The sequence below is a fragment of the Periophthalmus magnuspinnatus genome, chromosome 17 (assembly GCF_009829125.3).
Source record: "Periophthalmus magnuspinnatus isolate fPerMag1 chromosome 17, fPerMag1.2.pri, whole genome shotgun sequence".
Taxonomy (NCBI): domain Eukaryota; kingdom Metazoa; phylum Chordata; class Actinopteri; order Gobiiformes; family Gobiidae; genus Periophthalmus; species Periophthalmus magnuspinnatus.
Genome location: NC_047142.1, coordinates 22861597 through 22887990, shown reverse-complemented (window position 1 = coordinate 22887990; position 26394 = coordinate 22861597). Strand labels below are relative to the sequence as shown.

Sequence of the window (26394 nt, the reverse complement as noted above, 5' to 3'; positions counted from 1 at the left end):
TGTTTAATGCTCTATGAGGACTACAAAGAAAGAAACATTCAAACCATTAACCATTTCCAACCTCAAATCCTCATAACTTTATAGCAGGCAGCAAATTATGTATATTTTTTGTAATATAGTGTAAATAAGGGATGATGTTTTACTTTACCTGTACAAAACCAACGATAATGAGAAGTATTCAGCTAAACAGTGCATCTATACATTAACAGTTTTATTTGATTGTAAATATTTTGTATGTACAATATTTTTCTTTTATGTTGTATTTTCCAGCTTGTTTGTACTGTACTATAAATAATATGGACCTGGCTGGCCGGGGTTGCGTACGGTTCAATCATAATAAAAAAATTTGAATGTATGCATTTATCATGTGTGCTTCATAACTGTGTACATGAGCCTTTATTCATCCATGTACCTCTTTTGGTTGTTTTGCACAGCTGTTTTGGAACCAGTCCCTCATCCTGCATTTTTAAAGAATGTCACACTTTTTCACTGATGCCTTCAATTGAATGAAAAAATATATATATCAGCCCTTATTGGGTAATCTGACTTTTTGGGTTGTATAAGGTAGGCTACTGCTTTTAAAGTCAAAGGTTAAGGTTAAGGTACAAATTATTGTCCCCATAAGAAAATGTGTCCTCTACATTTGCCTCATCCTTCAATGCCGCTGGGGCAGCTCATCAGGAGCAATCTCTCTGTGTGTTATAGTTTATTATCTATAAACTTAAATTCCTCTATGTTACCATGTCCCCCCACACTGCACAACTACTAACTACATTGGGGATTCCACATCAAACATTGCTATACAGTTATGCCATCTGTGGCCTGGGAATGAAGTTCACATTTCATCATTGGCTCTAAATCAGAAAATTCAACTTACATTTCTTTCTTAAACAAATTGCATTGAAGCTGAACTGCTTCCTTTGGATGTTAATGGTAGATCTTATCTTACCATGGGCCTGGCATAAAGCAGCAGCACTATATTTCAGATTAATTTTCAGAGCAGTCAAAAACATTATGTCAATTACATTCACCCAACTTAAACTCAAAGCTATTTGTTTGGCACAATCCATGTTTTAGTTTTTCAGGTGCCATGGCTCAGAGCCCATAATAATACCCTGTAAAGACATCTTGATTATTTTGCATTTCAGGAATTAAACTTAAAAACCTTGTCATAAATCTGTAAAACCATGCACATGATTTCCAAGAGCCCTAATCCTCTATATGAGGCCTGTCTTATTTTAGCAGGGTTCATTTCTGAGCAGGCAGTGAGCGGCTGGGCCCACTCGCTGTGGCAGCAGCAGAACAGACAAAGACCAACTTGTGTTTTGTTGATTTCAATCTCTCACTTCTCAGGATGCATTTCCTCTGCTGCGCCGGGACAGGCACAGATGTGGTGGGCCTGGGCTGAAGGGCCGCTGTCAGTCACCCTCATGCACAAAGGAGCCATATACAACTGTACATGTACCTCCACAGTATATGCTGTATGCACATTTTGTACCAATGTAAAGACATTTGTATGAAGGTTTAAATTAATCAGGAATTTACAGAACACTGGACACACTCCTCTTTAGTTATATTTTGATTGATTTGTGCAGGCTTGAGTCCTTCTGTAATGTCCTACATTCAAGGCTTGAGTGCTCAGGAATATCCTGTTTTCACCTACCCCCTATCTCCTCCCACTAATCTGAATTTACTTCACACAGGTCATACATGTAAGGAAACAATGGAAATCTTCAGCTAGCTGTGATAAAATGCCATTATGAAGAGCTGGGGCTTTCAGTTCTGCCATTTTGAATAGGCAGTGAATGGGCCTGTTTCCATTATTAATGTGTTTCCGGTCATAATGGTGGTTAATAATGAACAAAATGTAAACTAATGATCTACTCATGTTGTAGTTTAATACTAAATACCTAACATTTATCTGGAAAATAGTCTTATTAACGCTCAGTTATCCAAGTCTGATCCATAGTAAAAGCCAAAAGTAAAATATGTCAACTGGATAAGAGTTACAGGAGTGAAGACATTTCACTCTCATCCAAGCTGCTTCTTCAGTTCTGGACAGATTACTGGTGAACACTGCCCTATATCTATTTGAAGGGAGGAGTTAACTAAACTGAAACTGGAAACATCTGTTGTTTACAGTTTCTGTATGTAGCTTAGGTCTATTGAGCTACACTAAGTGTGCACTGTGTCTGAGTCATACTTACCATATTCATTCAACTCTTAATGTGTGCTTTCACACCTATTGGTATCCTGGGTAGCTATGTTGCTCTCTTTGTTTCCTTTGTTTACTTTGAGTCTGAGGATGGAGTTGTATTCGGGGAATAATTAATGTCTAAGGCCCCCAGTCCTGTTCAAGGAAGGATTGTCTTTCCTAACAAAAAATGCTTCTTTAACTCCTCTCTAAAAATATTTCTTTTTCTCTGGCTCAGATCTGTACTCATCTTATCTCATCTTATCTTCAAAGGAGTGGTTAGTGGCTTTGAGATGGACATGTACCGCGGACTGGGGTTAGTTTCTCCAATGTAACACTTACTGCACTCTTCACAACACTGAATGGAGTAGACCACTTTATTTGTTTATGGCTCAGGGCTCTGTCCTTTGGGTGAACCAGTTCCCGTCTTAAAGTGTTTGTAAGTTTGAAATAGATCAGAATTTCATACTGTCTGAAAATTCTCGGAAGCTTTTCAGACACACCCACAGTGTAAGGAATAGTTACACCTTTCCTTCTAGGTTCAGATTACCTATGGTCCTGTTTTTCAGCTCTCTTAGATCTATTAAAGGCCCATTTTGAATATCCACAAGCTGTTCCTCCTTCACTTTTCCCTCTGTTTGTAAGAACTACTTGAACTCTGTGTTGTAGTGTGCAGATAACTCCAAGTTTGTGCTGTGGATGGTGTGAATCAAACAGCAGGCACTGAAGAGTACTAACCGGAACTGAAGAACTTGGATGAGCAGCGAAATGTTTTCACTTCTACACATGTTTTGTTCAGTTGACATATCTTATTAACTTGAATTGAGTAGATCAACTGTGTGGGGCAGAATGACGTCTACTGTAGTAACACCATATCTATACGGCTGGGTTTGGACCATGTCTCTTGGAGATGAAAGCCAAGCATCGTTGCACTGTTAGAATTCACAGTGTCCTGCTGCAGAGGTGGCCATTGGCACCGCAGCGCTGTGAACTGCTGATCTGACAATCACAAACACTCGGCCAGTCAACCCGGCATCAGCCCCTGTCAAAACAAGGCTTCATGGTACATTTACGGTTGGCAACCTCCAGCCATCTTGTTAAAGTCATTTTGGGCTGCTGTCATGACCAGGCAAACAATCACCAAAGAAAAAGGCCACTCAAACAAGTCTGTTACAAGGTAAACGTGAATGCATGAGTCTATTAAGTGATGTCACTATAGGGGGGGCAATACAACTGCCTCTCAGTAAGAGATTGTGGGTAAGAGGCTTCTGACTAAATAAAGTCAAGCAGATTCTCAGTGGTACCTAAACTTGAATAAATGTAATATAAATGATGTCTTGCCTGGTGTTACTTATAAATAGGCAGTTACATCCACAATTCCTAGGACTAGCCAACCAAAGGATGAAAATCAGTTCTACAAGTGGTGATTTTTTTATGTTAGAAATTTCTAATTAAGAACTTACAGAGCAACTGCTTCCTTTCGTCATGATCACACTTAAATCCCCAGCCAAAACCAAAGATCTGATTACACTGCACATGAAGGGAATAGTAACTCACTCTTCTGAACTACTCCAAAAAACACATTTATGCTAAATTCTAATATCTATATCCAATCTCCCTGACAAAGATTATGTCACACTTCTTGCCATTACTGAGCTATGGTAAGATATGGCATAAAAATTGATGGTTTTGTAAGTGAAACACTGACTGCACAGATTAAAGCTATGTGGAGCAGTGGGTCGGGTCTGTGTATGTTGAAAGTCAGCCTAAATAAAAGTGTTAAGTGGCTCTTAAAAGTAACACAGTGTAAAACTTTGGCCTTGTGGGTCATGCTGCACTGTTACAATCATGCCTCATTGTTACTGATACATTTGCACTTCTAAATCCTTTCCATAGGGTTAGTATCCTGTGTGTATTCTACTGGATTACAATGTACAATGTAGGACTGTATGTTAACTTTTTTACTCAATGGTGACTGCGATGTGGTCTGTTTCAAATATTACTTGTCAATGAGGACTTTTACATGAGCCAGAATTGAAAAGGTTTATTAATGTGTTTCCTGTTGATCATCATATATCACCGATAGTCTCCAAAAACACCAATATTGTAAGTTAAATGTCTTGATAATGTATATTTGTTCTAATGATCTTTTAGAAGAACAATATATATTCTAACATGAAGACCAAATGAACCTCAATAGCATAAAAATCTGCAAATGTAGGTTATCAGCCACAATAGAACGACAAATTTCAGTGATACAATTCCATATTAGATGATGAAAACTCCGGAGCCCAAGACGACAGACCCTTTTGTCCCCCCCGTCTAAATCATATAACATGTATGGGCATGTTAAAAGGTAAGAGTTTAAAATATGTCAATTCATTCAGTTAAGTGCTATCATTTCCACAGCTTTGAACATCTCATGTGATAAACGCATTCCATCCCAGACCTACCAGCGTCCAGTCACAAGCTAACTTAATTTCCCTACTATATACAGCATACATTATATAAACCATGCCTGGAATCTGGGCCCCATGACCTTGATGCACCAAACTTAGCGTCTTCAGAAGAGGCCCCCACTGAAGTCAAGAATGTGCACTCTCCTTTCTGATTCACATTTACCAGGAAACCACTAACTACATCCACCATTTTGGACTTTCAAATCTTTCAAATATCCACTTTCAAACCAAACCAAGCCTAGTCACCCTTTTGCATCTAAAACTGACTCTTGTAAATGTCATCTCCAAGGTCCCCAAGTAAAACGATAGGCTTCTAAAACTGAATTTGCACAGAGCTTTTTTATAGTAATTGAATAAATACTCAAACCTGGCTTTAACAACACTGTCAATTGTAGCGATAAAGCGTTTTTGATTGTGTACATTGGCAAGTGGAATACTGAAATGTCAAATTGGGCATAGTAATTACAAGGGTTTTGAGATATGTTTTAAAATCTGGATGCAGCTGGCCATGTAACTGCGTGTTTGAATGTAAAAACACCTAGAGTAGATGTGTAGCGCTCTAAATATGCCTTAAACAATCATTCTCATGGCCTATAGTTGGTTCTCCGGGTGGTTAACTCCTGGGTGGACACACAGCATGCATGTGGGCCAACAGTCACTGCGGACAGGATAATGTAATGTAACCGTGTGTTAGTGTTTTAAGTGTGCGGTTAGATTTCCTGTGCTCAAAGATTTAGACATTGTTATTATTTTAGCATAGTTTGCAGCTGTGTTTTTGGTGGGGAAAACGTGGTAATCATCTCACCATTTCGGGGGTTTCTAGTAGACAAGGGGTATTTTTAACTGCAGGCGCTTTGGTTGACTTTCTCATGATACAACCCAGACCCGGAAGCAGAGGGGATAAAATTAATGTCATTGCACGAAACATTAAGTAATATGTTTACATTTACTGTAAAAAATCAGAGGTCACATGGGCTGGAGCGGATCCCCCCTAAATTAGAGCGAGGTGGCTTACCTAGAGTGTAAATTACTACCACTAGGCTATATAACTACTACACAACTACTACCACTTTGATGACTGCTACAACAGCACCTCTTGGAATATAACTTATGACTTAATATTTGTCATGCTGTCACCTTGAACACGTTCAGAAGAACACACTATGAAATAAACAAAATAAGTAAAAACAGTGTAGTTATTAAAAAGAGTAATAAAACTTTTTTTTTTAAAGGGCCCATATTACACTATTTTCTGATCTATGTTATAATGTTTCCTCCACAAAAATATATCATAATGAAAAAGTTGAAATTTCAATCTTTGAACTTCAACTTGCAGATAATGGACTCCTTAAACCCATTATCATACAAAACACTAGACGTCTTGCAGCTTTTTAAGGACAGTAAATCTTGGCCTCACCATAACTCCACACCACCCACCCACCAAACCCACCAACCAAAAACACTCCCTAATCCAAGCTGCAGGTTTGGCTGCAGTGTCTCCCTCCTGTTTTGTTGGTCAGCCGCAGTGAGACATCCCGGGCCAGCAGAGGGGTGCATTGGGTCACTTTACCCCACAGTCCAAAGGATTCACACATTTATCCTGTTTATTCCCTTCACCAGAAATCCCCAGCAAAATTTTCCACTTTCTCTAAAATGGTAAAAAGCCACATTTAGGGATCTGTCCTTATTAGACAACATTTTTAATTAAAAAAAACAAAACAACAAAGAACAACATGTACACAGGGCACAGGTGATTAACAGTGTGCAATGTGTGAGTGAACCATCAAATTTCAGGTCAGTGGGCAATCTTTACACCATACCCCATCTCTCAACCTCAGACACGCCAATATATTCAGCAATGTATTAAAATACTGATGATGTCAGTGTTGCTAAATGTTATTAATTTTAATGCTGGATATATTGTTAATAAAAAGAAACTAAATCTTTCTTTCTGCACTTTAGAGTGTAATTTTACAGTCCTTTCACATGTGTCTGATACTAAAACCACAACCAATATCTTCTGATTATTATTACTCCTGAAAAATAAATAGCAAGATAATATTTGTCAATATTGCCTACCCATTTTTCACTGTCACTTTCAAAAAACTTACAAAAAATATGAGAAAAAAACACAAAAAATTGAAAATAGTTTCTAAATGCAATAATGCAGCTCTAACCTCGATATAATGGCCAAACTTCCTTGTCAAAACCTGATCTTGTCAGATCTCAGAAGCTAAGCAGGGCTGGACCCGGTTAGTACTTGGAAGAGAGGCCGCTGGGAATTCCACATTGGGGCACCAGTGGCAAAAACTGGTGGTTGTATCCATAGGCAAGACACTTCACCCACATTGCCCAGTATGAAAGTGGTGTCTGTGTGAGTGCTGGTGGTAGTCGGATGGGCTGATGGCATAGATTGGCAGCCTCACTTCCGTCAGTTTGCCCCAGGACAGCAGTGGCTGCCGTAGTAGCTTATCATCATTGAGTATGGAGTGAATGAATAATGCATGAAATAGTAAAGTGACTTTGAGAGTCTGGAAAAAGTGCTATATATATTTTATTATTATATTTTATATTTTATTATATTATATTGTCAAAACATCCCAACAAGACTTTACTGTATTGCAATTTGATTATTTCTGCCCATCTTTGGCATTTCCTGGCCTCTCCTGACAAGTCCAAGCAAACAATAATGCAGCTCTTATTTATTAAAGCACTCTTCACACATCACCAAAATTCACTATAGCCTACATGACATTTGTTTTTGTTTGACTCTGTGACGAAAGAACATCACATTTCTGTCAAGTGTATGTGTATGCAGGGAGAGAAATAGAAACAAGATGGTGGAGTGGGGACAAGGCATGCACTGTGTATGGTTCTTATGTATGTTGACCTTGAAACTAGATTTATTATTTAATGAAAAGCTAAAATGATTTTTTTATTTGGTTGTGGGATTTTGTGGCCACACTGGTGTTGGTTATGAAACTGTCACTGCAAAACTACAAAAAGACTTGGCAATGCAGTTCTATCCATAGATTTATGAATCCGGAAAATAGATGTTATGAGATAATGTACACAATTTAACTAATTCAATTTTATTTAGAGAAAGTTATTTTCCCTCTTTTTATATTTTGTGGGTGTGCCACACAGTGGAGGTAGTTGAAATTAATGATGACACAAGAAGTTGTCCAAAGCCTCCAGTCTGTTTGCCTGCCCACCTGGTTTTGGATTTGGGCGATTGGTAAACAAGTAAAAACGCCACAAATAGAAATTCACCACTTAAGAGTATAGTCTTGAGGGAGGGCAGCCTGTTCCCTGGTCTGCGTCAGCACTGACCTTTTTGCTGTTTGCTAAAGGGATTTGATTTCACCTCTACCTCTCTCGCTTTCACCTTTTTTCAACATTTACACTTGAGCCATGCGAGGGATATAAAATGGCAGTTTTGTCCTGCGCGCTGGTTCAGTCACGGGCCAAGTGATATCACACCACCAACGATAAGCTCAAGTCCAGAGGAGTAATGTGAGGAATTTAGTGAAAGCCAGTGGGAGCTTCCTGTCAAAGGGCTCTATAAGCAGAATGTATGTATGTACACATATGTGGGCCATACAGTACGTGCACATAGGCAGAGCGCACTGTGTGGGGGTGTAATATGTCAAAGAAAAGTGCTCACTGAGCTCTCCACAACTGCGAGGGATTAAATCAATTTAGACTATATTAAAGGTGCCCTAAGTAACTTTTTCTGCTGGGTGGTCCACTACTTGCCTCATGAATCCATACCAGTTATTACTGAAGCTTGTACCTAATTTAGATATCTGTATAAATCATGGATCAATTCATGATTTGTAGAAAATTACATAGCATTTTGTTGAAAATTGATATTGTAAACAATTATGATGATATGGAGATGTTAAAGGAGACAATCTCCTTACAGATTTGAATTAATGTGTGGTTGTAGTTGTTTTGTTTTGTATTTGATTCTCAGCCCTGTTAAAAGAGAGAGTAGCTCACCTGTCAGCAAGTTCCACACTGGGGCGTGTAGCGTGAAGTCATTTAATTTCCGGTTTGGATCTGTTTGTTCCCTTTCATTTGCCACTCTCCTCCTGGTTTCTTGTCAAAATAAAAGAAAAAAACAAAGATGCATTATAATTTAGTTATTGTGATGTCATTTTTCAAGGTGGGATGTAAAATAAAAGTTCTCTAAAACGTTTGAAGTTTATCTGTCATTGAATGTCATCACTTAGTAAAATGGTAAAACTGTTTATAAATGTTTGTAGCTGATAAAATATATCTTGGATACAGGAACACTCAAGGCATCAAAATTACTAGCATATACATTTTGTACAACCAAGCAGTACCCCTCTTCTTCAAAATGTAAAATTAATTTGCTCCACTCACTGTATATTCATAGTAACTCTTCTCTGTCACCTTAGAAAACCAAAAGGTCAATGCTTAGGTCAAGTCTCCTTAAGAGTTTTTGAACTGTTGGCGCCCTCTGCTGGTTAGAGTGAAGTAAACATACGTGCCATCCCAGCATGTGATTATGTCTTCCAATATTTGGCCTTTGAATGTGTGGAAATGAATGATTATGCACCACTTCAATAACAAAGCTGAACAAATAGTATTTTTCTTCAGTGGTATTGGGCGTGGGTTTGGCGGTCAGGAGATGAGAGAGATTTGGCACAGCTGCAGAAGAGGTCTTTGCAAGCTATGTTTGTGTTCCCTCCAGTTGTGATCTGTACATTTTACTGACGTACCTTATACTCCCTCTTAACAATAATACATGGCTCAGCACTTGTACCAAGTAGGTTTGGAGTGAATGTCAAAACGTATGTAAACATGGTCAAACATCTGGACATCTGGAATTAAAATGTAGCCTCACGGTTTGATCTTAAACCATAATATTGAAAAATGTAAAAAAGTAATGTAAAGTTGTGCATATGAACTCTTTTGCATTTCATTTCTGACAGAGCTGTGGTCAAATTATTCTTATGATTGACCCTAAACACAAGTTACTTCAGGTTAAAAGTATGTGGCATGGGCATGCTGTATGAATTGAGTTCACATTGACACACTAAGCGCAACAAGACAAGAGATGCAACAACTAATAATGTTTAAGGAAAGGCTGCTTTTTCCATTTTATTATAGGAAGTGAACACAGTATAAAATGTTCTCTTATGGATTTTAAGCAGTGCTAAAATACAAATTAATGAATGCCTGAGATATGAAGAAAATTATGGAGGATATTGGTACTGGCTGGATTATTATTTAAGGGACAGGATCTCATGCCACAAGATCTTGCAGGATAAATGTGGTATAACATTGTGCACACATGGGACAATTATTTGATGAGATTTTTCCCCATGTGTTTATATTTGGCTTGGACAAAAAAGAGGGTTAGGGGTTGGTTAGACCTCAGGAGAAGCTATGGTTCTAAAAAGCAGAGCTACAATGACAACAAAAATAAACAAACGGTGAGGACAAAATTGTCAGCTGCACTACACTATTTAAATTATGTAACAATATTGTCTTGTTGCGTAATTGTGGACTTGTGGAATCTCGTGTCTAATCTCATCCCGTGGGAATTGTGTCTCATCCCACTCCATTTATTAGCATAACACTTTGATTCAAAAGGTTAAAATTTTAAAGTACATATATGGACATGTGTGCTAGGCTTCTTGCAGTGTTTTTTTTTCTTACTAATGAAGAAAAAAATCTTTCTAAAGGAAATAAAAATAGCATCATGGTCTGATATTAAGTACCAAAAAATACCCATTCCCACAGACCCGAGTGTTTTAGTGTCTACTTCTCACCATTGTTTCCAGTTCCTTATTGTACTAAATGGTAGAAGCCTCCTCAAGGGAAAGTATCTAATCTTTTCAAGGTGCTTCCTTTTTGCTGGCTGGCACAATGTGTGAATATATGTGTATGTGTGTGTGTGTACAACTTTACTGTACTCTTCCAAATACCCATGATGCATTGTGGGAAAGTTAACGCCCACTGTGTTTACCTGGAGGAAGCCGGAGCTGAGGAACATGCCAAACTGGAAGAGGAAGAAATGAAATAATCATTAGAGCTGGATTTGGGCAAAACTGGGACTCGTAATGAGAAGCATGTGTCACATTCTCCTGTCTCTGTAAATCTAACTTACTTTTCAAGGGGCTTTGAAGTTGGATTTACTGGTTTTCTTGAGCTGAAGGTGTAACTGGGAGACGTGGGAGGAGCCTGTGTCCTTGTATGGGCTCTACGCTGCTGCTCTTTTCATATGGTAAAGAGTAGGTCACATGGGGTAATAATCTTCAGGCTGTCGGTAAAGGGAGGGAAAGGAACAAGAGAAAAAAACACACAAGACACAGGAAGACTTTGCTCCATGTGTGAGAGGCGGTGCTTTTCTCTACATTTGGAGGGCATTGGATTACTACATAAACAAAACAAGGACCACTAAATGCTGCTAGAATACTTCTAATGTGAATACCATGTGGATTTTCAGCTTTCCAACCATTTCCAAGTGCTGGATTTTACTTTATTTTGATCCTTCTTACAACTGTAGAGTGAAAGTGCAAGCAGCCAGTGTCAGCTTGTGACGACTTGCTTTTGTATTGTTGGTGGGGGGAAAAGAGCCAAAATGCCAACCAATTTCACAGTTGTTCCTGTAGAAGATACAGAGGCACCAAGCAGCAGTAATGCTACCAGCTCTCCAGAGGCTAAACCTGTTAGTTTAGGACAAATATTTGAAAGAACTGGACAAGAAACGACAGTGGACAACCAGCAAGGAGCTCAAATAGGTAGGAAAGCTGACACTGTGCAAAGCAAGGATGCATAAAAGGTCAAAATAAGGGTGTATTTTGCAATGTATAACTAATAACATGCAATATGTGGAATATATACAGGTGCTTGCTTCACTCAATTATGGACTCAAAATGTTTCAATGTTACGTCATTCTGCATGCTTAAACTTGCAGGGCAACTTGTGGAAATGGTAAAACAAAAAAAAATTCTGGTGAGCCAGTTGCCATTTGTAGTACATTTTTAAGATACAACTAAATGTGGAATTTGTATCCTAAATATCAAAATAATTCCAAAATCAAACATAGCCATCACGTTTAATCCTAATATTCATATGTCCCCTAGTAAAGCAACTGAGTTACTTCTGAATTGTGATTAGATAAGGAGGGAGGGTGTTAAGATGCCCTTAAGCACTTTACTTGTGCATGCATTCCAACGTCCTACCCACCCAAATTTTGATTAGTAGAGACATGACAGATTCATGTTTTTGGTTTTGGTGTGAACGTTTTAAGTAGTCTGTAATAGAAAACAGGCATACTGTTCTCAAAGCACCAATACAAAAATAATGTGCAAATCTGGAAAATGTATTTGAAGTTCAACAAAAAACATCCCCAGTCACTGCATTACACCCTCTCCGAAAAAAGGATAATGCCAGAACTATCAGAACTACAGACCACTAAAATCATAGTCTAAACAGGATCTTGCATAATCTGGCCATTAAAAATTCCATTATTTGAGGGATCCTCCTCCACAATGATGATTTTTTCTTGTTAGCCTGTTGTTAATGTGGCTTTGATTTATTTCTATATCACAGCAGTAAAAAAAAAAAAAAAAAACATCCATAGTGTAGACTCTGTCCCTATAAACACGTGTTATTAAGAGTAGAAACTGTTTTAGTCAAGTATTAACAAGGTTAAGCAGACAGCAGATCTGTCTCAGTTTATTGCCCACAAGAATGTGCCAGCCTAGACCTTCGGCTTCAGTCAAATAGCACATACTGTCCTTCTATACTAATGTTGGACTATGATGAAATTATTGTGGTAATCAAAGTGCACAGTACTAAACATTAAAGTAAGGTTTATTATGTCTGTACTTGTCTCTGGTAGCATTCCTCAAAATACACTGTTTCCAGTAAACTCTCTAATTACAGTATACTTACTGCATTTAAACTGTATTCTACACGCGCAAAAAAAACCACTGTAGCACAGCAGCCAGTTTAAAGTGGTGATGTGTGCTTCGCACTCCTCATTGTTGCCACCAGAGAGAGCAGTACTTATAATAACTAAATATAATTATATAATAGGAAATATAATTTTTAAGAAACAACAAGAAACACCAATGGTAAGGTATCAAAAAGTATTTTAAAAGTCAGAATAAAAGCTAATATGTAAAGTTTATTGAGAGAAAAATGTAAACATTTCTGGTCTGTTGTTAAAGTAACTGTGAATTTCAGTCAAACAAAACCACATTAAACGCAGCAGTCATAGATTTGCATTCAGTGCTGATTAGGCCTGATTTTATCTGTATAAACACTGCTATCTGTGTACTAGCATTTTCCAAAGTGGCATCGTATGACCAGCATTAGACCTACAGTCACCGTCTCTCTGCCAGCGTTAAAACTACTGCTTCAAAAGTCTTAAGTTAAAATATTGAATAATGTATTGAGAGTAGGCAGGGGAAGATATTGAAATCTGGTGCCACAATTATCACAGCCAAAATAATTGTGATTAACAATTATATCACAAAATATTTGGTCATATGTTTACTACTACCATTTTGTATGTTTTGGCCCATTGCCAAGATCTGCCAAGCAACAAAACAAACGCCTAAAGGAAGTTTATATTTAGTCACTTCTCAAGGCCTATTTATACAGATATTTTCTATTGTACGTTTGACCTTTGGTATACATTCATAATTTCTGTTACTGTATTGATAGGTGAGGTGTATATATAAACTGTTACTGCTGTTAGTTATGTCTTCAAAAAAAAAAAAAAAAAGCACATTTGAGCTTACCAGATATCGTACTCTTTGACGCAGTTGTCAGTTCACAGGAACCTGGAACAAAGAAATAATAAATATGAGAAAGTAAAACTAAATAATACAGCAGCAATATAACATGTTATTTGAAATTCTTAAGAGAAATTATTTGGAAGCTCTAGCTATTCCCAAATAGTTATAGCCTTGTTTGGCTACAAGGGTGACGGGCCATATCGTGCCACATATAATGCTGTTTATATGTAGATAACAAAATTAACCAATGTTTGACTTCATCTTTGTAATTCTGTCACAGATGATGTTGAAGGTGAAAAAGAATCCACTCCTTTCCTCAACTCAGACAATGGCAGTGAACCAGACTATGAAGGGAAGAACATGGCTCTGTTTGAGGTGAGACAAGACAAAGATCATTCATGCATTTTTGGAAACACAAGGAAACACAAGGAAACATGTAACTTTATCTCAAATTTTAAATAATTTATCTGCAGTTTTTGTGGTGTATTCAGATAAAAGTAACAGAATAATGTGCTAAAATAAACAATTAGATTCAACATTTGAGGATTGGTGGACATAAGCACATTCTAAATAAAAGCTCTAATAATAAGAACTATATTGCAAATGTTTTCACTAATTCATGATCTTGTGTTGTATACAGGAGGAAATGGACAGTGCCCCCATGGTGTCCTCTCTTCTCAGTAAACTGGCCAACTACACCAACCTCACTCAGGGGGTCCGTGAGCACGAGGAATATGAAGACGGAGTCAGGAAAGTCACTGCCACGGTAACCACACACAAACAATGTTACATGTCTCCTAATTAAAGTGTTCATTTAGCTTAAAAGCAGACGCAGATAAATCCTACCTTAAATCTAGTTTGCTTATTTAGACCTGGTTCAAAAGTAGACCAGCCCTGAGAGCTCCATGGAAATGTTATTGCTTGCCTTTAAAATTCCACAGTATGGCTTTAAACATATCTATCTGGCATTTGTTCTATTACAAGTATTTTTTAAAATCCATGCATTTCTACTATGAGCAATCTTGCCTCTCCACAGATCTGACATCTGGCATCACCTGCTTGTCTCCATCAAGAAAGATATGTTTAATGCAATACTGTGGAACATTCCAGGCAAAGCAATAACATCATTATGGAGACAAGCATGTGGAGGTTCATCCTTCACCAGAAAAGTTACATAGTGCACCTTTAAGATCTGATTGATTTGTAATTCTGATATGGATATATTGGTTAAGCTGGTTTGATTGGGTTGGTTTGGTTGGTTTGATTGGGCTGGTTTGGTTGGGTTGGGCTGGTTTGATTGGGTTGGGTTGGTTTGATTGGGCTGGTTTGGTTGGGTTGGGTTGATTTGATTGGGTTGGGCTGGTTTGGTTTGATTGGGTTAGTTTGGTTGAGTTGGTTTGATTGGGTTGGGCTGGTTTGGTTTGATTGGGTTGGGCTGGTTTGATTGGGTTGGTTTGGTTGGATTGGTTTGGGTTGGGCTGGTTTGATTGGGTCGGTTGGGTTAAGCTGGTTTGATTGGGTTGGGCTGGTTTGATTGGGTCGGTTTGGTTGGATTGGTTTGGGTTGGGCTGGTTTGATTGGGTCGGTTGGGTTAAGCTGGTTTGATTGGGTTGGGCTGGTTTGATTGGGTCGGTTTGGTTGGGTTGGGTTGATTTGATTGGGCTGGTTTGGTTGGGTTGGGTTGGGTTGATTTGATTGGGTTGGGCTGGTTTGGTTTGATTGGGTTGGTTTGGTTGGGTTGAGCTGGTTTGATTGGGTTGGTTTGATTGGGCTGGTTTGGTTGGGTTGGGTTGATTTGATTGGGTTGGGCAGGTTTGGTTGGGTTGGTTGGTTTAAGATGAAACCTGGTTTAAATCTAAAGATTGTAGTTTAGATTTTAAGCTTTAATCCTTCGTTGTGTAAAATTTTACCCAGATACAGACTTTTTGATTCTCATGCATTTCAAACTGTAGACAGAATATTCCTTTATTCTACATTTAACTTGGTTGATTTTGATCTCTAAGATTATTATGAGGAGATAAAGCTATTTGTAAAAGATGTACAGAAAGAGTGTATTGTGAGCAAAAATGTTCTATTTACATATCCCTCAAAGACAGTAAGATATTTGTGTTCGGCCTAAACATCTGGACGCACAACAAGGAGGGACTTTCTCTGCCAAAGGATACACTGCTGGGGAGCAATTCAGACCTCAATGTGGTTTACAATATACACTATGTGCCAAGATGCCACACACAAGTGAGAGGAACTGGGTCAAGATGAACTTAACCTAACAAATCACTTGAAATCCTCACTCAAGAAAGTTAATGTAAACAAATGCTCTCAGCCCACGTCAATTTAAGAAACAAAAATGTAATGTGTAATGTAATTTAATTTGTTATCATAATGTTCCCTACAATTGGCTGTGATACATTTTCTCTAATCAGATTTCAAGATAAATTTCAAGCATAATACAAGAATGCAAGACATTAACTTTAACTAATTCACATAATTGTCTGTTGTACTACTTAATAATCATAGTCATTCAACTTAAAGTGACCAGAGTAAAAAACAAATATCACTGGAGAACTCTTCAATAAAAATTAAAATAAATCACATGATAAATCACAGCTTTACACTACAGATTTAAAGTTGTTGCATGCTTTGACCCATTCTATAACCAAGAATAAACAAAACAATCATATTTTCAAATCAATAAACTCCTACACACTATACAATGCATCCTTTACTTTTCTTCATGCAAATTCAATCATACTTTTCAATAGTACTACTTATAATACTTATGAAAATTTGTGCTAAGTTGTGTTTAATGTAATTATATTCAAAGTAACAACAACATTTCTGTCTCTAAAATGTATAATAAACCAATATGAGAAATAATTTAAATGAAGATGTGTTACCTAAATATACATATAACATATATCTAAAGATATTCCTTGTTTGGGAGTTGATTTTCTAACCACTCTGAAGGGTTGCAGAAAAAAAAAATCATTATCTAAATATTTGCCAAACCAAAACCAGCTTAAATAAGATTTTTAGCTTCAAAAATTAGGGCATCAAATCACATGCAATGAGTATGAGAAGACACTAGACTTACTTCGCCTTCTTCCTGTGTCCTGAATCCACTGAATGATTAAATCAACACTGGGTAAGAGAGAAGGCAAATTTGCTTTTGTTTTAACCCTGCCCCTTTGAGACAGTTGATTCTTAAAGCGATCAAAAGCGCAACACTACTAAATCAGTCGTGCAGAGGATGCGGTCAGGCACAATCTAAAAGAACTGCAGCATAGACGAGCATCAGAGACACATGTGGGATATATGGAGTTCAACATATGGAACATCACAACATTTCGACGCACAGCTGCAGAGTGTGATGGGGAAATCTCAAGACAAAATAGGTGTCAATCGGAAAAGGGTAGGTATCTAGAATGGCCACTTTAAACATTCTGAGTAGTTTCAAAATGTTCCCTGCATTGTGTGAGAGCTCATGTTTAAGTGAAAAGGCACGCACAGTAGTTATATTAATTTGGTAACTAGGAAAGTTTTGTGTCTGTTTACCCATTCAATACTGCATTTCAGACACATGACAAAAGTTCTCTCTAGCACTGGTGAAAAACAACTAACAATTATACTCTTCTTGAAAAACTTAAAATACAACTATGCTGGATGACCACATGAAGTTCATATTGACATTTTGCATAGTCGGTGTCTGGGGCTGAAATACCAAGATTGATGTAAAGATTTTTGTTTTGGTATTTTATGAGATTCAAGTACTTGTATTGGACTACCAACAAATGTGGTTCTCTGAAAATTATGGAAATGCCAAATATAATTTAGAACAAATAATCTTGTGAATACCTCCATGAAAACACATAGCTATTTTTAAAAAGTCACCCTCTCGGAGTCATTTCAAGAGTAATTTTAAGTAGTATTTATAATAGCATTCTCATTGTCTGAAATGTGTTTTTGCAGGTTCCCCCCATGGGCACGTTCATTGGCGTGTACCTGCCCTGTATGCAGAACATCCTGGGGGTCATCCTCTTCATCCGCCTGGCCTGGATCGTCGGGACAGCGGGAATCCTGGGCTCTTTTGCCATTGTCTCCATATGCTGCATCTGTGTAAGCCATAACGCACAGCAAGATTTCACATGTAGATTTATAGGCACATGTAATCAAAATTGCATTGCAGATAATATGTTTTTCTATAATGCTACAGCCCTGAAGTTCTGAACACAAATTCACATATTTTTCATACCTTTAGAATTTTTATTTTGTTTGTGTAAAGTGTAAAGACCCTTTAGTAAAGAAAGCAAAAAATAAGGAAAAGGTCTTAGATTTTAGTTCAAATTTGCAGCATGAGCAACTCAAACCACACATTAAATTGTATGTTGGTCATTTCGTGCCACTTTTGTCCAGTGGTCATAAATCTTTGTGCATGAGCCGGGAGGAGGAATTCTCTAATAACCATATAATAAATATCTTATTTACAACCACTTTTCGGACGTCATTGGCAGCAGATGGTGAAACAGAGAGGCGACTGTTTCAGTGGCCTAAACTTAAATGCTCAGAGCTCATGTGATATCAGGACCAATAACCCCCACAAAATACAGTAGACACCCCCCCACCACAACATTGAAAGATTTGCACATGCCAAGATTTCAATGTCTAGATGCATGGATATGTGACTAAAATATATAGAAACTGTTACAACTGATAAAGTGGTTGATAAAAGTTATGAGTGGTAACGATCCCAAGTGTTTATCCTGACAGGTTTTTATACATTTTTTATAAATAAATGCATAGATGCTGTTTATTAGGAAACCATTTGGAAAAAAAGTAAATACTTCCTTTTTTTTCAGACTTTGCTAACAGCAATCTCAATGAGTGCAATTGCTACAAATGGAGTTGTTCCAGGTTTGTGTAAAAATATATATATAGAGAGAAATATTTAGTTTAGTTATTCAAATGTATTAGACAAAGACTATGTTTTTTTCTGTTCTGTTCTGTCTGTTTTCACTATCAATCCAACGTAGCAAAGGAATCTCATGTTATAAAAACATATTTGATTGCATCTGCTTCTGCAATCTCTTGTTTTTCAAACTGTTGGTGTAGACCTGGAACTGTCTTGTTCTAGACCTGGGTTAAATCTGGTGCTAACAAGTAACAAGTTGACATGTTGGCATGAAAAAGTTTAAGAGCCACTGTTCTATCTTATGTAATTTGTTCTCTGTAAGAGCTGTAGGCAACACTGCATTTCTAATGAAAGCTTTAGGATATACAGTGCTTGTTTCAGCATGCAGTGTCAGACTGCTCTCTTATGAGAAGTATACAACATGATGATTGAATTTTAATCTAAAACAAAAAAAGTTTTTTTTCATTATAATTTTAGCTGGTGGTTCCTACTACATGATATCCCGATCTTTGGGTCCGGAGTTTGGGGGTGCAGTGGGTCTATGCTTCTACCTTGGGACAACATTTGCTGGATCCATGTACATTCTGGGAACCATTGAGATCCTGCTGGTATGATCATAATAATAGAAAAGTCCTGAATATTTTACTTTAATAAATCTAACCAAATCTCTGCTGTTTTAAGACCTACATTGTTCCGTCCACAAGAGTATTTGAAGCTCAAAATAAAGAGGGTGAAGCCACAGCGTGGGCCAATAACATGCGAGTCTTCGGTACAGGCTGCCTGCTCGTTATGGCACTGGTTGTCTTTGTTGGAGTTAAGTAAGTGCTGCATTTATTTTAAAAAATGGAAAAAATATTTTTAAATACTTTTTTTTTTTTTTTTTTTATGACAGCAGGATTTAATTTTATTATAGGGACCAGGTAAAATACGTTGGTATAGGTTTTGGTATGGCAAGCAGAATGCTTACTAAAAGATACTAAAATGGGGCCAGTACCCCACTGAAAAAGAGATTCTTAATCTCAGCGGGACTATTCTCGTTAAATAAAGGTCAAACTAACAAAACTAACATCACTCAATAAAAGAAAGAAAAAATTTGATTGGGACATTTGCTGACATTGACATTATGTGTATGTATGTTTGAAAGATATTTGTCAGACTTCCAAAACATTGGCATAAAACAACATAATAAAAAGCTATATGTTGTCCTCTTGTTGTCCTGTAGGTATGTAAACAAACTTGCCCTTGTGTTTCTGTCCTGTGTGATTCTCTCCATTTTGGCCACTTACGCCGGAGTCATCAAAACGCTCCTCGAACCTCCAGAGGTCAAGTGAGTTTTCCTTGGAAATGCTCCTACTGATCAAATACTGTTTCATGTCTGCATTAACAAAGAGCCTTTGGTGTAATTTCAGTCCCCAAAATACTTCATAATACATACTTTATGACATGGCTCATTTAACTATTCATTTTTTCAAAAATAATAGAAATGTTCATTCAAAATATTCACAACACTACTTGTGGTATGATATGCATGTGGCTACCGGGGTTAATAGTTAAATTCTCCATGCATCCGTAATGTTTTACTATTGGCTGTCAGTGTATCAATTGAGCAAATTACTAAAAAGGTGCTAACCCTAACCTTTTAAAATAGATGTTCAACTAATAAATGAACATTTTGTGGACATTTATTAGTTTAACAGCACAGCAGTGTTAGGAAGGCCTATGATTTACAAATACATCTATTGTGTACATATTGCTAGACTACTATACATTTTAGTAAAGTCTAAAAGAATGGTAATAGATATACTGTATGATGCATAACTATAAGCATAAATGAAAAAGAAGACACAATGATTGGTTGATTTTGTTTCCCAGTGTGTGTCTTCTGGGGAACCGCTCTCTGAAAAACGACATGTTTGAAAGCTGCACTAAAACAGAGATGGTGGAGAATATGACAGTGATGACGCAGCTGTGGGGCCTCTTCTGCAACAACACCTGTGATGAATACTTTGAGCTCAACAACCTGACTGAGATAAAGGCCATACCAGGACTACTCAGTGGAGTTATCAAAGGTAACTACAGTCATTAACTCCTTTTTAGTATCAATTGTATGATTTTACATATTTATAGTATTCTAATAACAATTTTAAAATATATATGATTGCCAGGCCAATACAGTCTTTTTACACATATCAGTGCTAGGATGGTAATAAAAAATATTCAGGATACCAATAAAATGTAACAAGTGTGTACACAGTGCATGTGTCAGTGTACACCTCACACATGTATTGCTTTATGTTTTCTTAGTTTTATGTGTAAAACTCATAGATTTGTATTATACTGATTAACTTGAATTTAGCATCATATATTTTATGTTTTCATGTTAGATAACCTATGGGGAGACTATGGCCCAGCCGGCTCGGTGCTGGAGAAGAAAACGCTGTTTTCTGCCCCGGCTAAAGACATGTCCAAAGACATCGACAAACCTTACGTCTTCAACGATATCACAACATACTTTACTTTACTAGTTGGAATATACTTTCCTTCAGTAACAGGTAATTACAGTCGACTTTTTTGACAGGGTTCCCACTCAATGTGAATGTCAATATTTGATGTACATTATTATTTAATTTAAGGAATTATGGCTGGATCAAATCGTTCAGGGGACCTGAGAGATGCCCAAAGATCGATCCCAGTAGGAACTATTATGGCTATCTTGACTACCTCCTTTATCTGTATCCTTAGATAATCTAAAGTTAATTTAAGTTCTACATTAATTTACACAATACTACAGTTTAAAACACTGCCTTAATGCAACTGTCAGACATTTCTTGTGTTGTATTTTTTGGAGCTTGCATTGAAGGAGTGGTACTAAGAGACAAGTATGTGTTTTGTTCTCTGTTACTTTATTATACAAATTGCCTTCTTATTTTTATGACTAAAATTATTATTACTACTTTACAACTTGTTTCTGTATTTTAAGGTTTGGTGATTCTATAGGAAAAATCCCTGTGATTGGGATCCTGGCCTGGCCCTCCCCGTGGGTGATTGTGATTGGTTCGTTTTTCTCCTGTTGTGGGGCGGGGCTTCAGAGTCTGACAGGGGCCCCTCGGCTTCTGCAGGCCATCGCTCGGGATGGCATCATACCTTTCTTACAGGTTTCTAAGACATTTATTTGTTATAATTTCCATGTATTTCAAGTTTTTTGTGTAATTGAACCTGTTTGGATTATGAGCCCTGTACTTACAATTAATGGAATGATTATGCTATTACGTGTAAGAATGGTTTGTGTGTTGGTTGCATTACTATTTGTCTGTGCCCAGGTGTTTGGTCATGGGAAATCTAATGGTGAACCAACCTGGGCTCTGTTGCTGACCGTTGGTCTCTGTGAGATAGGAATCCTCATCGCATCTGTCGACGCCGTGGCCCCCATCCTCTCCATGTGAGTGACCAAGAAGTACATCACAGTCTGCTTTGGAATAAATGACATTTATCAAGTTTTTTTTTGTCTTAGGTTCTTCCTTATGTGTTATCTGTTTGTGAATCTGGCCTGTGCAGTTCAAACGTTACTGCGCACTCCAAACTGGAGACCACGGTTCAAGTTCTATCATTGGTGAGGGCGCATATGAAATATTTAGTTTTTCTAACAGCAATACCAACTAATCTCTTCATCAATTGTGCTATGTTGTAATGTTGTTACATTTATATTACACTGTTTTACAGGACCTTGTCCTTCCTGGGAATGAGTCTCTGTCTGTCACTCATGTTTGTATCATCCTGGTACTATGCGCTGGTTGCCACGGTCATTGCTGGCTGTATTTATAAGTACATAGAGTATAGAGGGTGAGTAAAAAAATCAAATCCATTATTTACAATTAAGTAATATTTACAAAGTAAGTAATTGTTTTATACTAGGGCAGAGAAAGAGTGGGGAGACGGCATCAGGGGTCTATCCCTGAATGCAGCACGTTATGCTCTCATTCGTCTGGAGGAGTCACCATTGCACACCAAAAACTGGAGGTGAAATATGTTCTAAAAGAGTTAATGGGAGTGCACCTGCACTATTTATTAACAGTGTGTTTGTTTTTCAGGCCGCAGCTGTTGGTGCTGTGTAAGCCGGACTCAGACCTATCGGTGAAACATCCTCGGCTCCTCTCGTTCACCTCACAGCTCAAAGCAGGAAAAGGCCTGACCATTGTCTGCTCAGTGCTGCAAGGGACCTACATGACCAGAGGACAGGACGTCAAAACAGCAGAGAAAGTCAGGATTTTAGACATACAATTTTGCTCTGACATTTATAAAATAATACAAATGTGATCTGTTTAGAGTTTGAAAGCTGCAATGGTGGCAGAGAAAACCAAAGGCTTCCATCATGTGGTTGTGTCGTCAAACCTCAGGGATGGGTTTTCTGTACTCATTCAGTCAGCTGGACTCGGAGGAATGAAACACAATGCAGTCCTGATGGCCTGGCCTGCAGCATGGCAACAGGCCAGGGACTCAGCATCAAGGCAAAACTTTATAGGTCAGAAACTTCAGAAGTTTATTAATAATCAAAAACATGAGATTCAGCACTGTGTGTGTCTGTGTATGCACACAGTTAAATCCATAACTAAATCCATAAACAAAAAAAACAACACAACAATGAAAAAACTTTATAACAGTTTTGTCAACTTACAAAAGTTGTACCAGCAACATTAAAAATGTATTCATATAAATTCATAATGTGGTCTACATTGCTTAGAGACCGTAAGAGAGACCACATCTGCCCATCAGGCTTTGCTGGTGGCTAAAAACATCGACCGTTTCCCGGACAACAGCAAGCGGCTGAGGGAGGGCACCATAGATGTGTGGTGGATTGTACATGATGGAGGACTGCTCATGCTGCTGCCGTTTCTATTGCGACAACACAAGGCATACTATTATGACTTAATATTTACTATACCAAATATAAATGAAATGACATATTGTGCGTAACTACTACAATTAATATTATAATTTAATGTAGGTTTGGAGAAAGTGCAGAATGAGAATATTTACTGTGGCTCAAATGGATGATAATTCAATTCAGATGAAGAAAGATCTCCAAATGTTTCTGTACCACCTACGAATAGATGCAGTAGTGGAGGTGGTGGAAATGGTGAGAAATTTTAGCTTCTGTCTTTTATAGTATATTTATAAACAAAGTTAATACCATATTTTATTCCTTTTTCCAGCATGACAGTGACATTTCTGCCTTCACCTATGAGAAGACCCTAGTGATGGAGCAGAGGTCTCAGATGTTAAAACAGATGCAACTATCTCGAACAGAAAGGGAGAGGGAGGTAAATATACAGTAAATATTGATCTTTTTATTTATTTTGTCATTTATAAATGTTATTATTATAGTACAGGCAAATGTATACTTACAAGAACTATAAAGATTGTATTGAGTTTGCGCAATTCCATCAAATATTTGACATGGCTGCCTTTGTTATATGCTCATTATATGTGGTATTGTTGACTCACACATTAGATTCAGAGCATCACAGATGTGTCACGTGGCTCCATAAAGAGGAAGAAACCATCAGCTTTTAAAGCCCCTTATCAAATACACCCTGTTACCATCCTGTGTATACCTGAGAACGAGGTAGACAAGGCCAAAATAATTCATTCACACAAAGCTATCGTCATCCTCATTGTCATCATCCATTACTTTTGCTTTCAACCTCCCATCAGTAGTGTTGTTTCAGCGCCCAAACAATTAGAGGTTAATATACAATGGAATGTCTTAGAACTAGATGTGCATTTGATTTTTCAACAAACTTGCTCCATATTCACATATTTTTATCTCTATACATTTGTTGAGCTATTGTTATATTCATTTCAAAAATAATTCTTTGACATCTGATCATTAATCCACCATTATCCTCTGTCAACACCTCACTAAACGATAATAGTAAGGCATTTAAGATTTACTATGGATTATTTATCTTTATTTTACCTTGTCTCAGGCCCAGTTGATCCACGACCGAAACACTGCATCTCACTCTGACAAGACGGCAAACTCACTGCCTCCAGATCGAGTCCACATGACCTGGACCAAAGAGAAACTCTTCAGTGAACGAGCCAAGCACAAAGAGGGCATGGCTGTGAAGGATATGTTCAACATGAGGCCGTGAGTATTCAAATGTAATTATATTTGTAGTATAATGAGAACCAAAGTTTTATTACATCAATCGCAATACATTTATATGACCAATATACTATATAAATATTCAAGATGTAGTGGTCTTTGCCATTTTATTAAGTAAAGATAATACAAATACATATTCTTAACCACAACTTGAAATGCTGGGGGTTTTAAGCCATTTTGTCATATTTATTTTATGTTATGTTTGTATTTGTCTGTTCTATTACAGTATAGTATATTTTATATATTTATAATTGATTGATTGAAGTTAAATACCTGTTCTCTTATGCACCTGACACCTACTCAACGTGCGGAGCTCCTCTTGTCAAATATATGTCAATCAAGAATTTAAATAAATTTAAAAATAGTAAAAGAAAAAAAAATCTGTCAACTGGACATAAACTGTAGAAGCAGCTTGGAGTCTTCACTCCAAAAAGTATTTTTCCAGTTGACAGAATAATTTTTTTTCTTTTACTATGGATCATACCTGGATGACTGAGGGATTACACAAATATTTAAAAAATGGTACAGTGTGTACATGTAGAACTATGTGGTCATAATGCTGTGGCTATGTCATTGCTCACACAACAATTGGTGATAAAATATCAGAACTTTTAACCACGTTACATTATACACTTATTGTATAATCAAACATCTGTCCATGATACCATTTCTACATCAACTGTTCTGCTCCAGACTGAAATGGTATTGATTTATCTTTTCTTTGCCCCTGTTTCCAGTGAATGGGAGAATCTGTAAGTAACCTCTGTGTGCTCCGCTGCTGTGTCTGCATGTACCTGCATGCTTGTAACACATGTGAAAGATTTGCATGAGTTTGCCATGTTAAATTTAAGCCTCAGGATCATTGGATGAACAGGCATGCTGTAGTTCTAGATGTTAAATTGTTAATGCAAGTTTTGTAGTTTATTAATTCAAGTGCTTTGATGCAGAAACCAGTCTAATGTGCGGAGGATGCACACAGCAGTGAAGCTCAATGAAGTGGTGAAGAAGAAATCCAAGGAGTCACAACTGGTCCTGCTCAACATGCCGGGCCCTCCAAAGAATAAGAAAGGGGACGAGAACTGTATCCTTTTAAACACAGGTTCTATTGTATCTTAGAGATTACCATAGCAAAAATGAATATCTAAACCAGAAACAGATACCGAGCTCAACTAGTGCTAAAGCAAACTGTAACCATTATAAATCACAGACTATAGCAGGACTAATATGTGGTCAAAACCAGTATAATTAAAACAGGAGTAAAACTTAAACTGGCCTATTACCAAAAGAGTAAGTTTCCCTAAGTCTAACTTCTAAATCATTTTGAATCTTATTTTAGTATTGAAAGTATTTTCCTTTGGTGTTCTATTTTACCTTAATGAAATCTCTCAGATATGGAGTTTCTTGACGTTCTTACAGAAGGCCTGGACAGGGTCTTGTTGGTGCGAGGAGGAGGTCGAGAGGTTATCACCATCTACTCCTAGTGCCATAGCGCCATCCTGTGGACAAATTCAATATTACACATTTCAATTGTGAACTTACATTTGATACACGTTTGTTTGGTTGAAGAAACAAGTGCCATTATTACGGAGGACTCCCATTGGTTTATTGTACTTTGATGTGTACAAGTATTGTTTTATGCTAGTTCTTTTTCAAGAGGTTAAGGAAGGTTAATTGAGAGGACATGGTATTTATTTTAGCACTACTCACTTAAAACATTTTTATGTTTATTTTATGATATAAATGCCCAGCAATAGCATGTTTTATTTGTACCACATCTACTGCCTCGCTCTCTTTCTTTCAAGCAGTGATATGAAATAGTGCTGGTAACTGTTTTTTTTAAGTTGTATATATGAGTAAATATGCTTTTGAAGACA

At 37.3% G+C, this 26394-nt stretch overlaps 1 protein-coding gene across 3 annotated transcripts; it reads left to right on the top strand.

Annotated features, from left to right (window-relative positions):
* Positions 1-10656: 10656 nt before the first annotated feature.
* On the top strand, positions 10657-26394 carry LOC117384979 (solute carrier family 12 member 7-like). 3 transcript variants are annotated; one of them, XM_033982175.2, is made up of 27 exons: positions 10657-11432; positions 13723-13817; positions 14083-14208; positions 17412-17558; positions 18299-18353; positions 18829-18959; positions 19033-19169; positions 19574-19678; positions 20224-20420; positions 20736-20903; positions 20985-21083; positions 21173-21230; positions 21332-21506; positions 21672-21790; positions 21863-21961; positions 22072-22191; positions 22264-22368; positions 22440-22608; positions 22675-22870; positions 23090-23259; positions 23354-23485; positions 23562-23669; positions 23861-23974; positions 24339-24502; positions 25258-25272; positions 25468-25601; positions 25910-26394. In XM_033982175.2, exons 1-27 carry the CDS (start codon positions 11273-11275, stop codon positions 25999-26001), a joined length of 3390 nt encoding a protein of 1129 aa, XP_033838066.1. In that variant the 5' UTR covers positions 10657-11272; the 3' UTR covers positions 26002-26394. The 3 variants fall into 3 exon arrangements, with proteins under 3 accessions (XP_033838066.1, XP_033838068.1, XP_033838070.1); XM_033982177.2 differs by lacking the exon at positions 23861-23974; XM_033982179.2 differs by lacking the exons at positions 23861-23974; positions 25258-25272.

Excerpts from the sequence above, each read along its gene's own strand:
- LOC117384979 (XM_033982175.2), top strand. The coding sequence starts at position 11,273 with ATGCCAACCAATTTCACAGTTGTTCCTGTAGAAGATACAGAGGCACCA. Across the intron at positions 21,962-22,071 it reads CGGTTCAAGTTCTATCATTG|GACCTTGTCCTTCCTGGGAA; the intron begins GTGAGGGCGCAT and ends ACTGTTTTACAG. Across the intron at positions 25,602-25,909 it reads TAAGAAAGGGGACGAGAACT|ATATGGAGTTTCTTGACGTT; the intron begins GTATCCTTTTAA and ends GAAATCTCTCAG.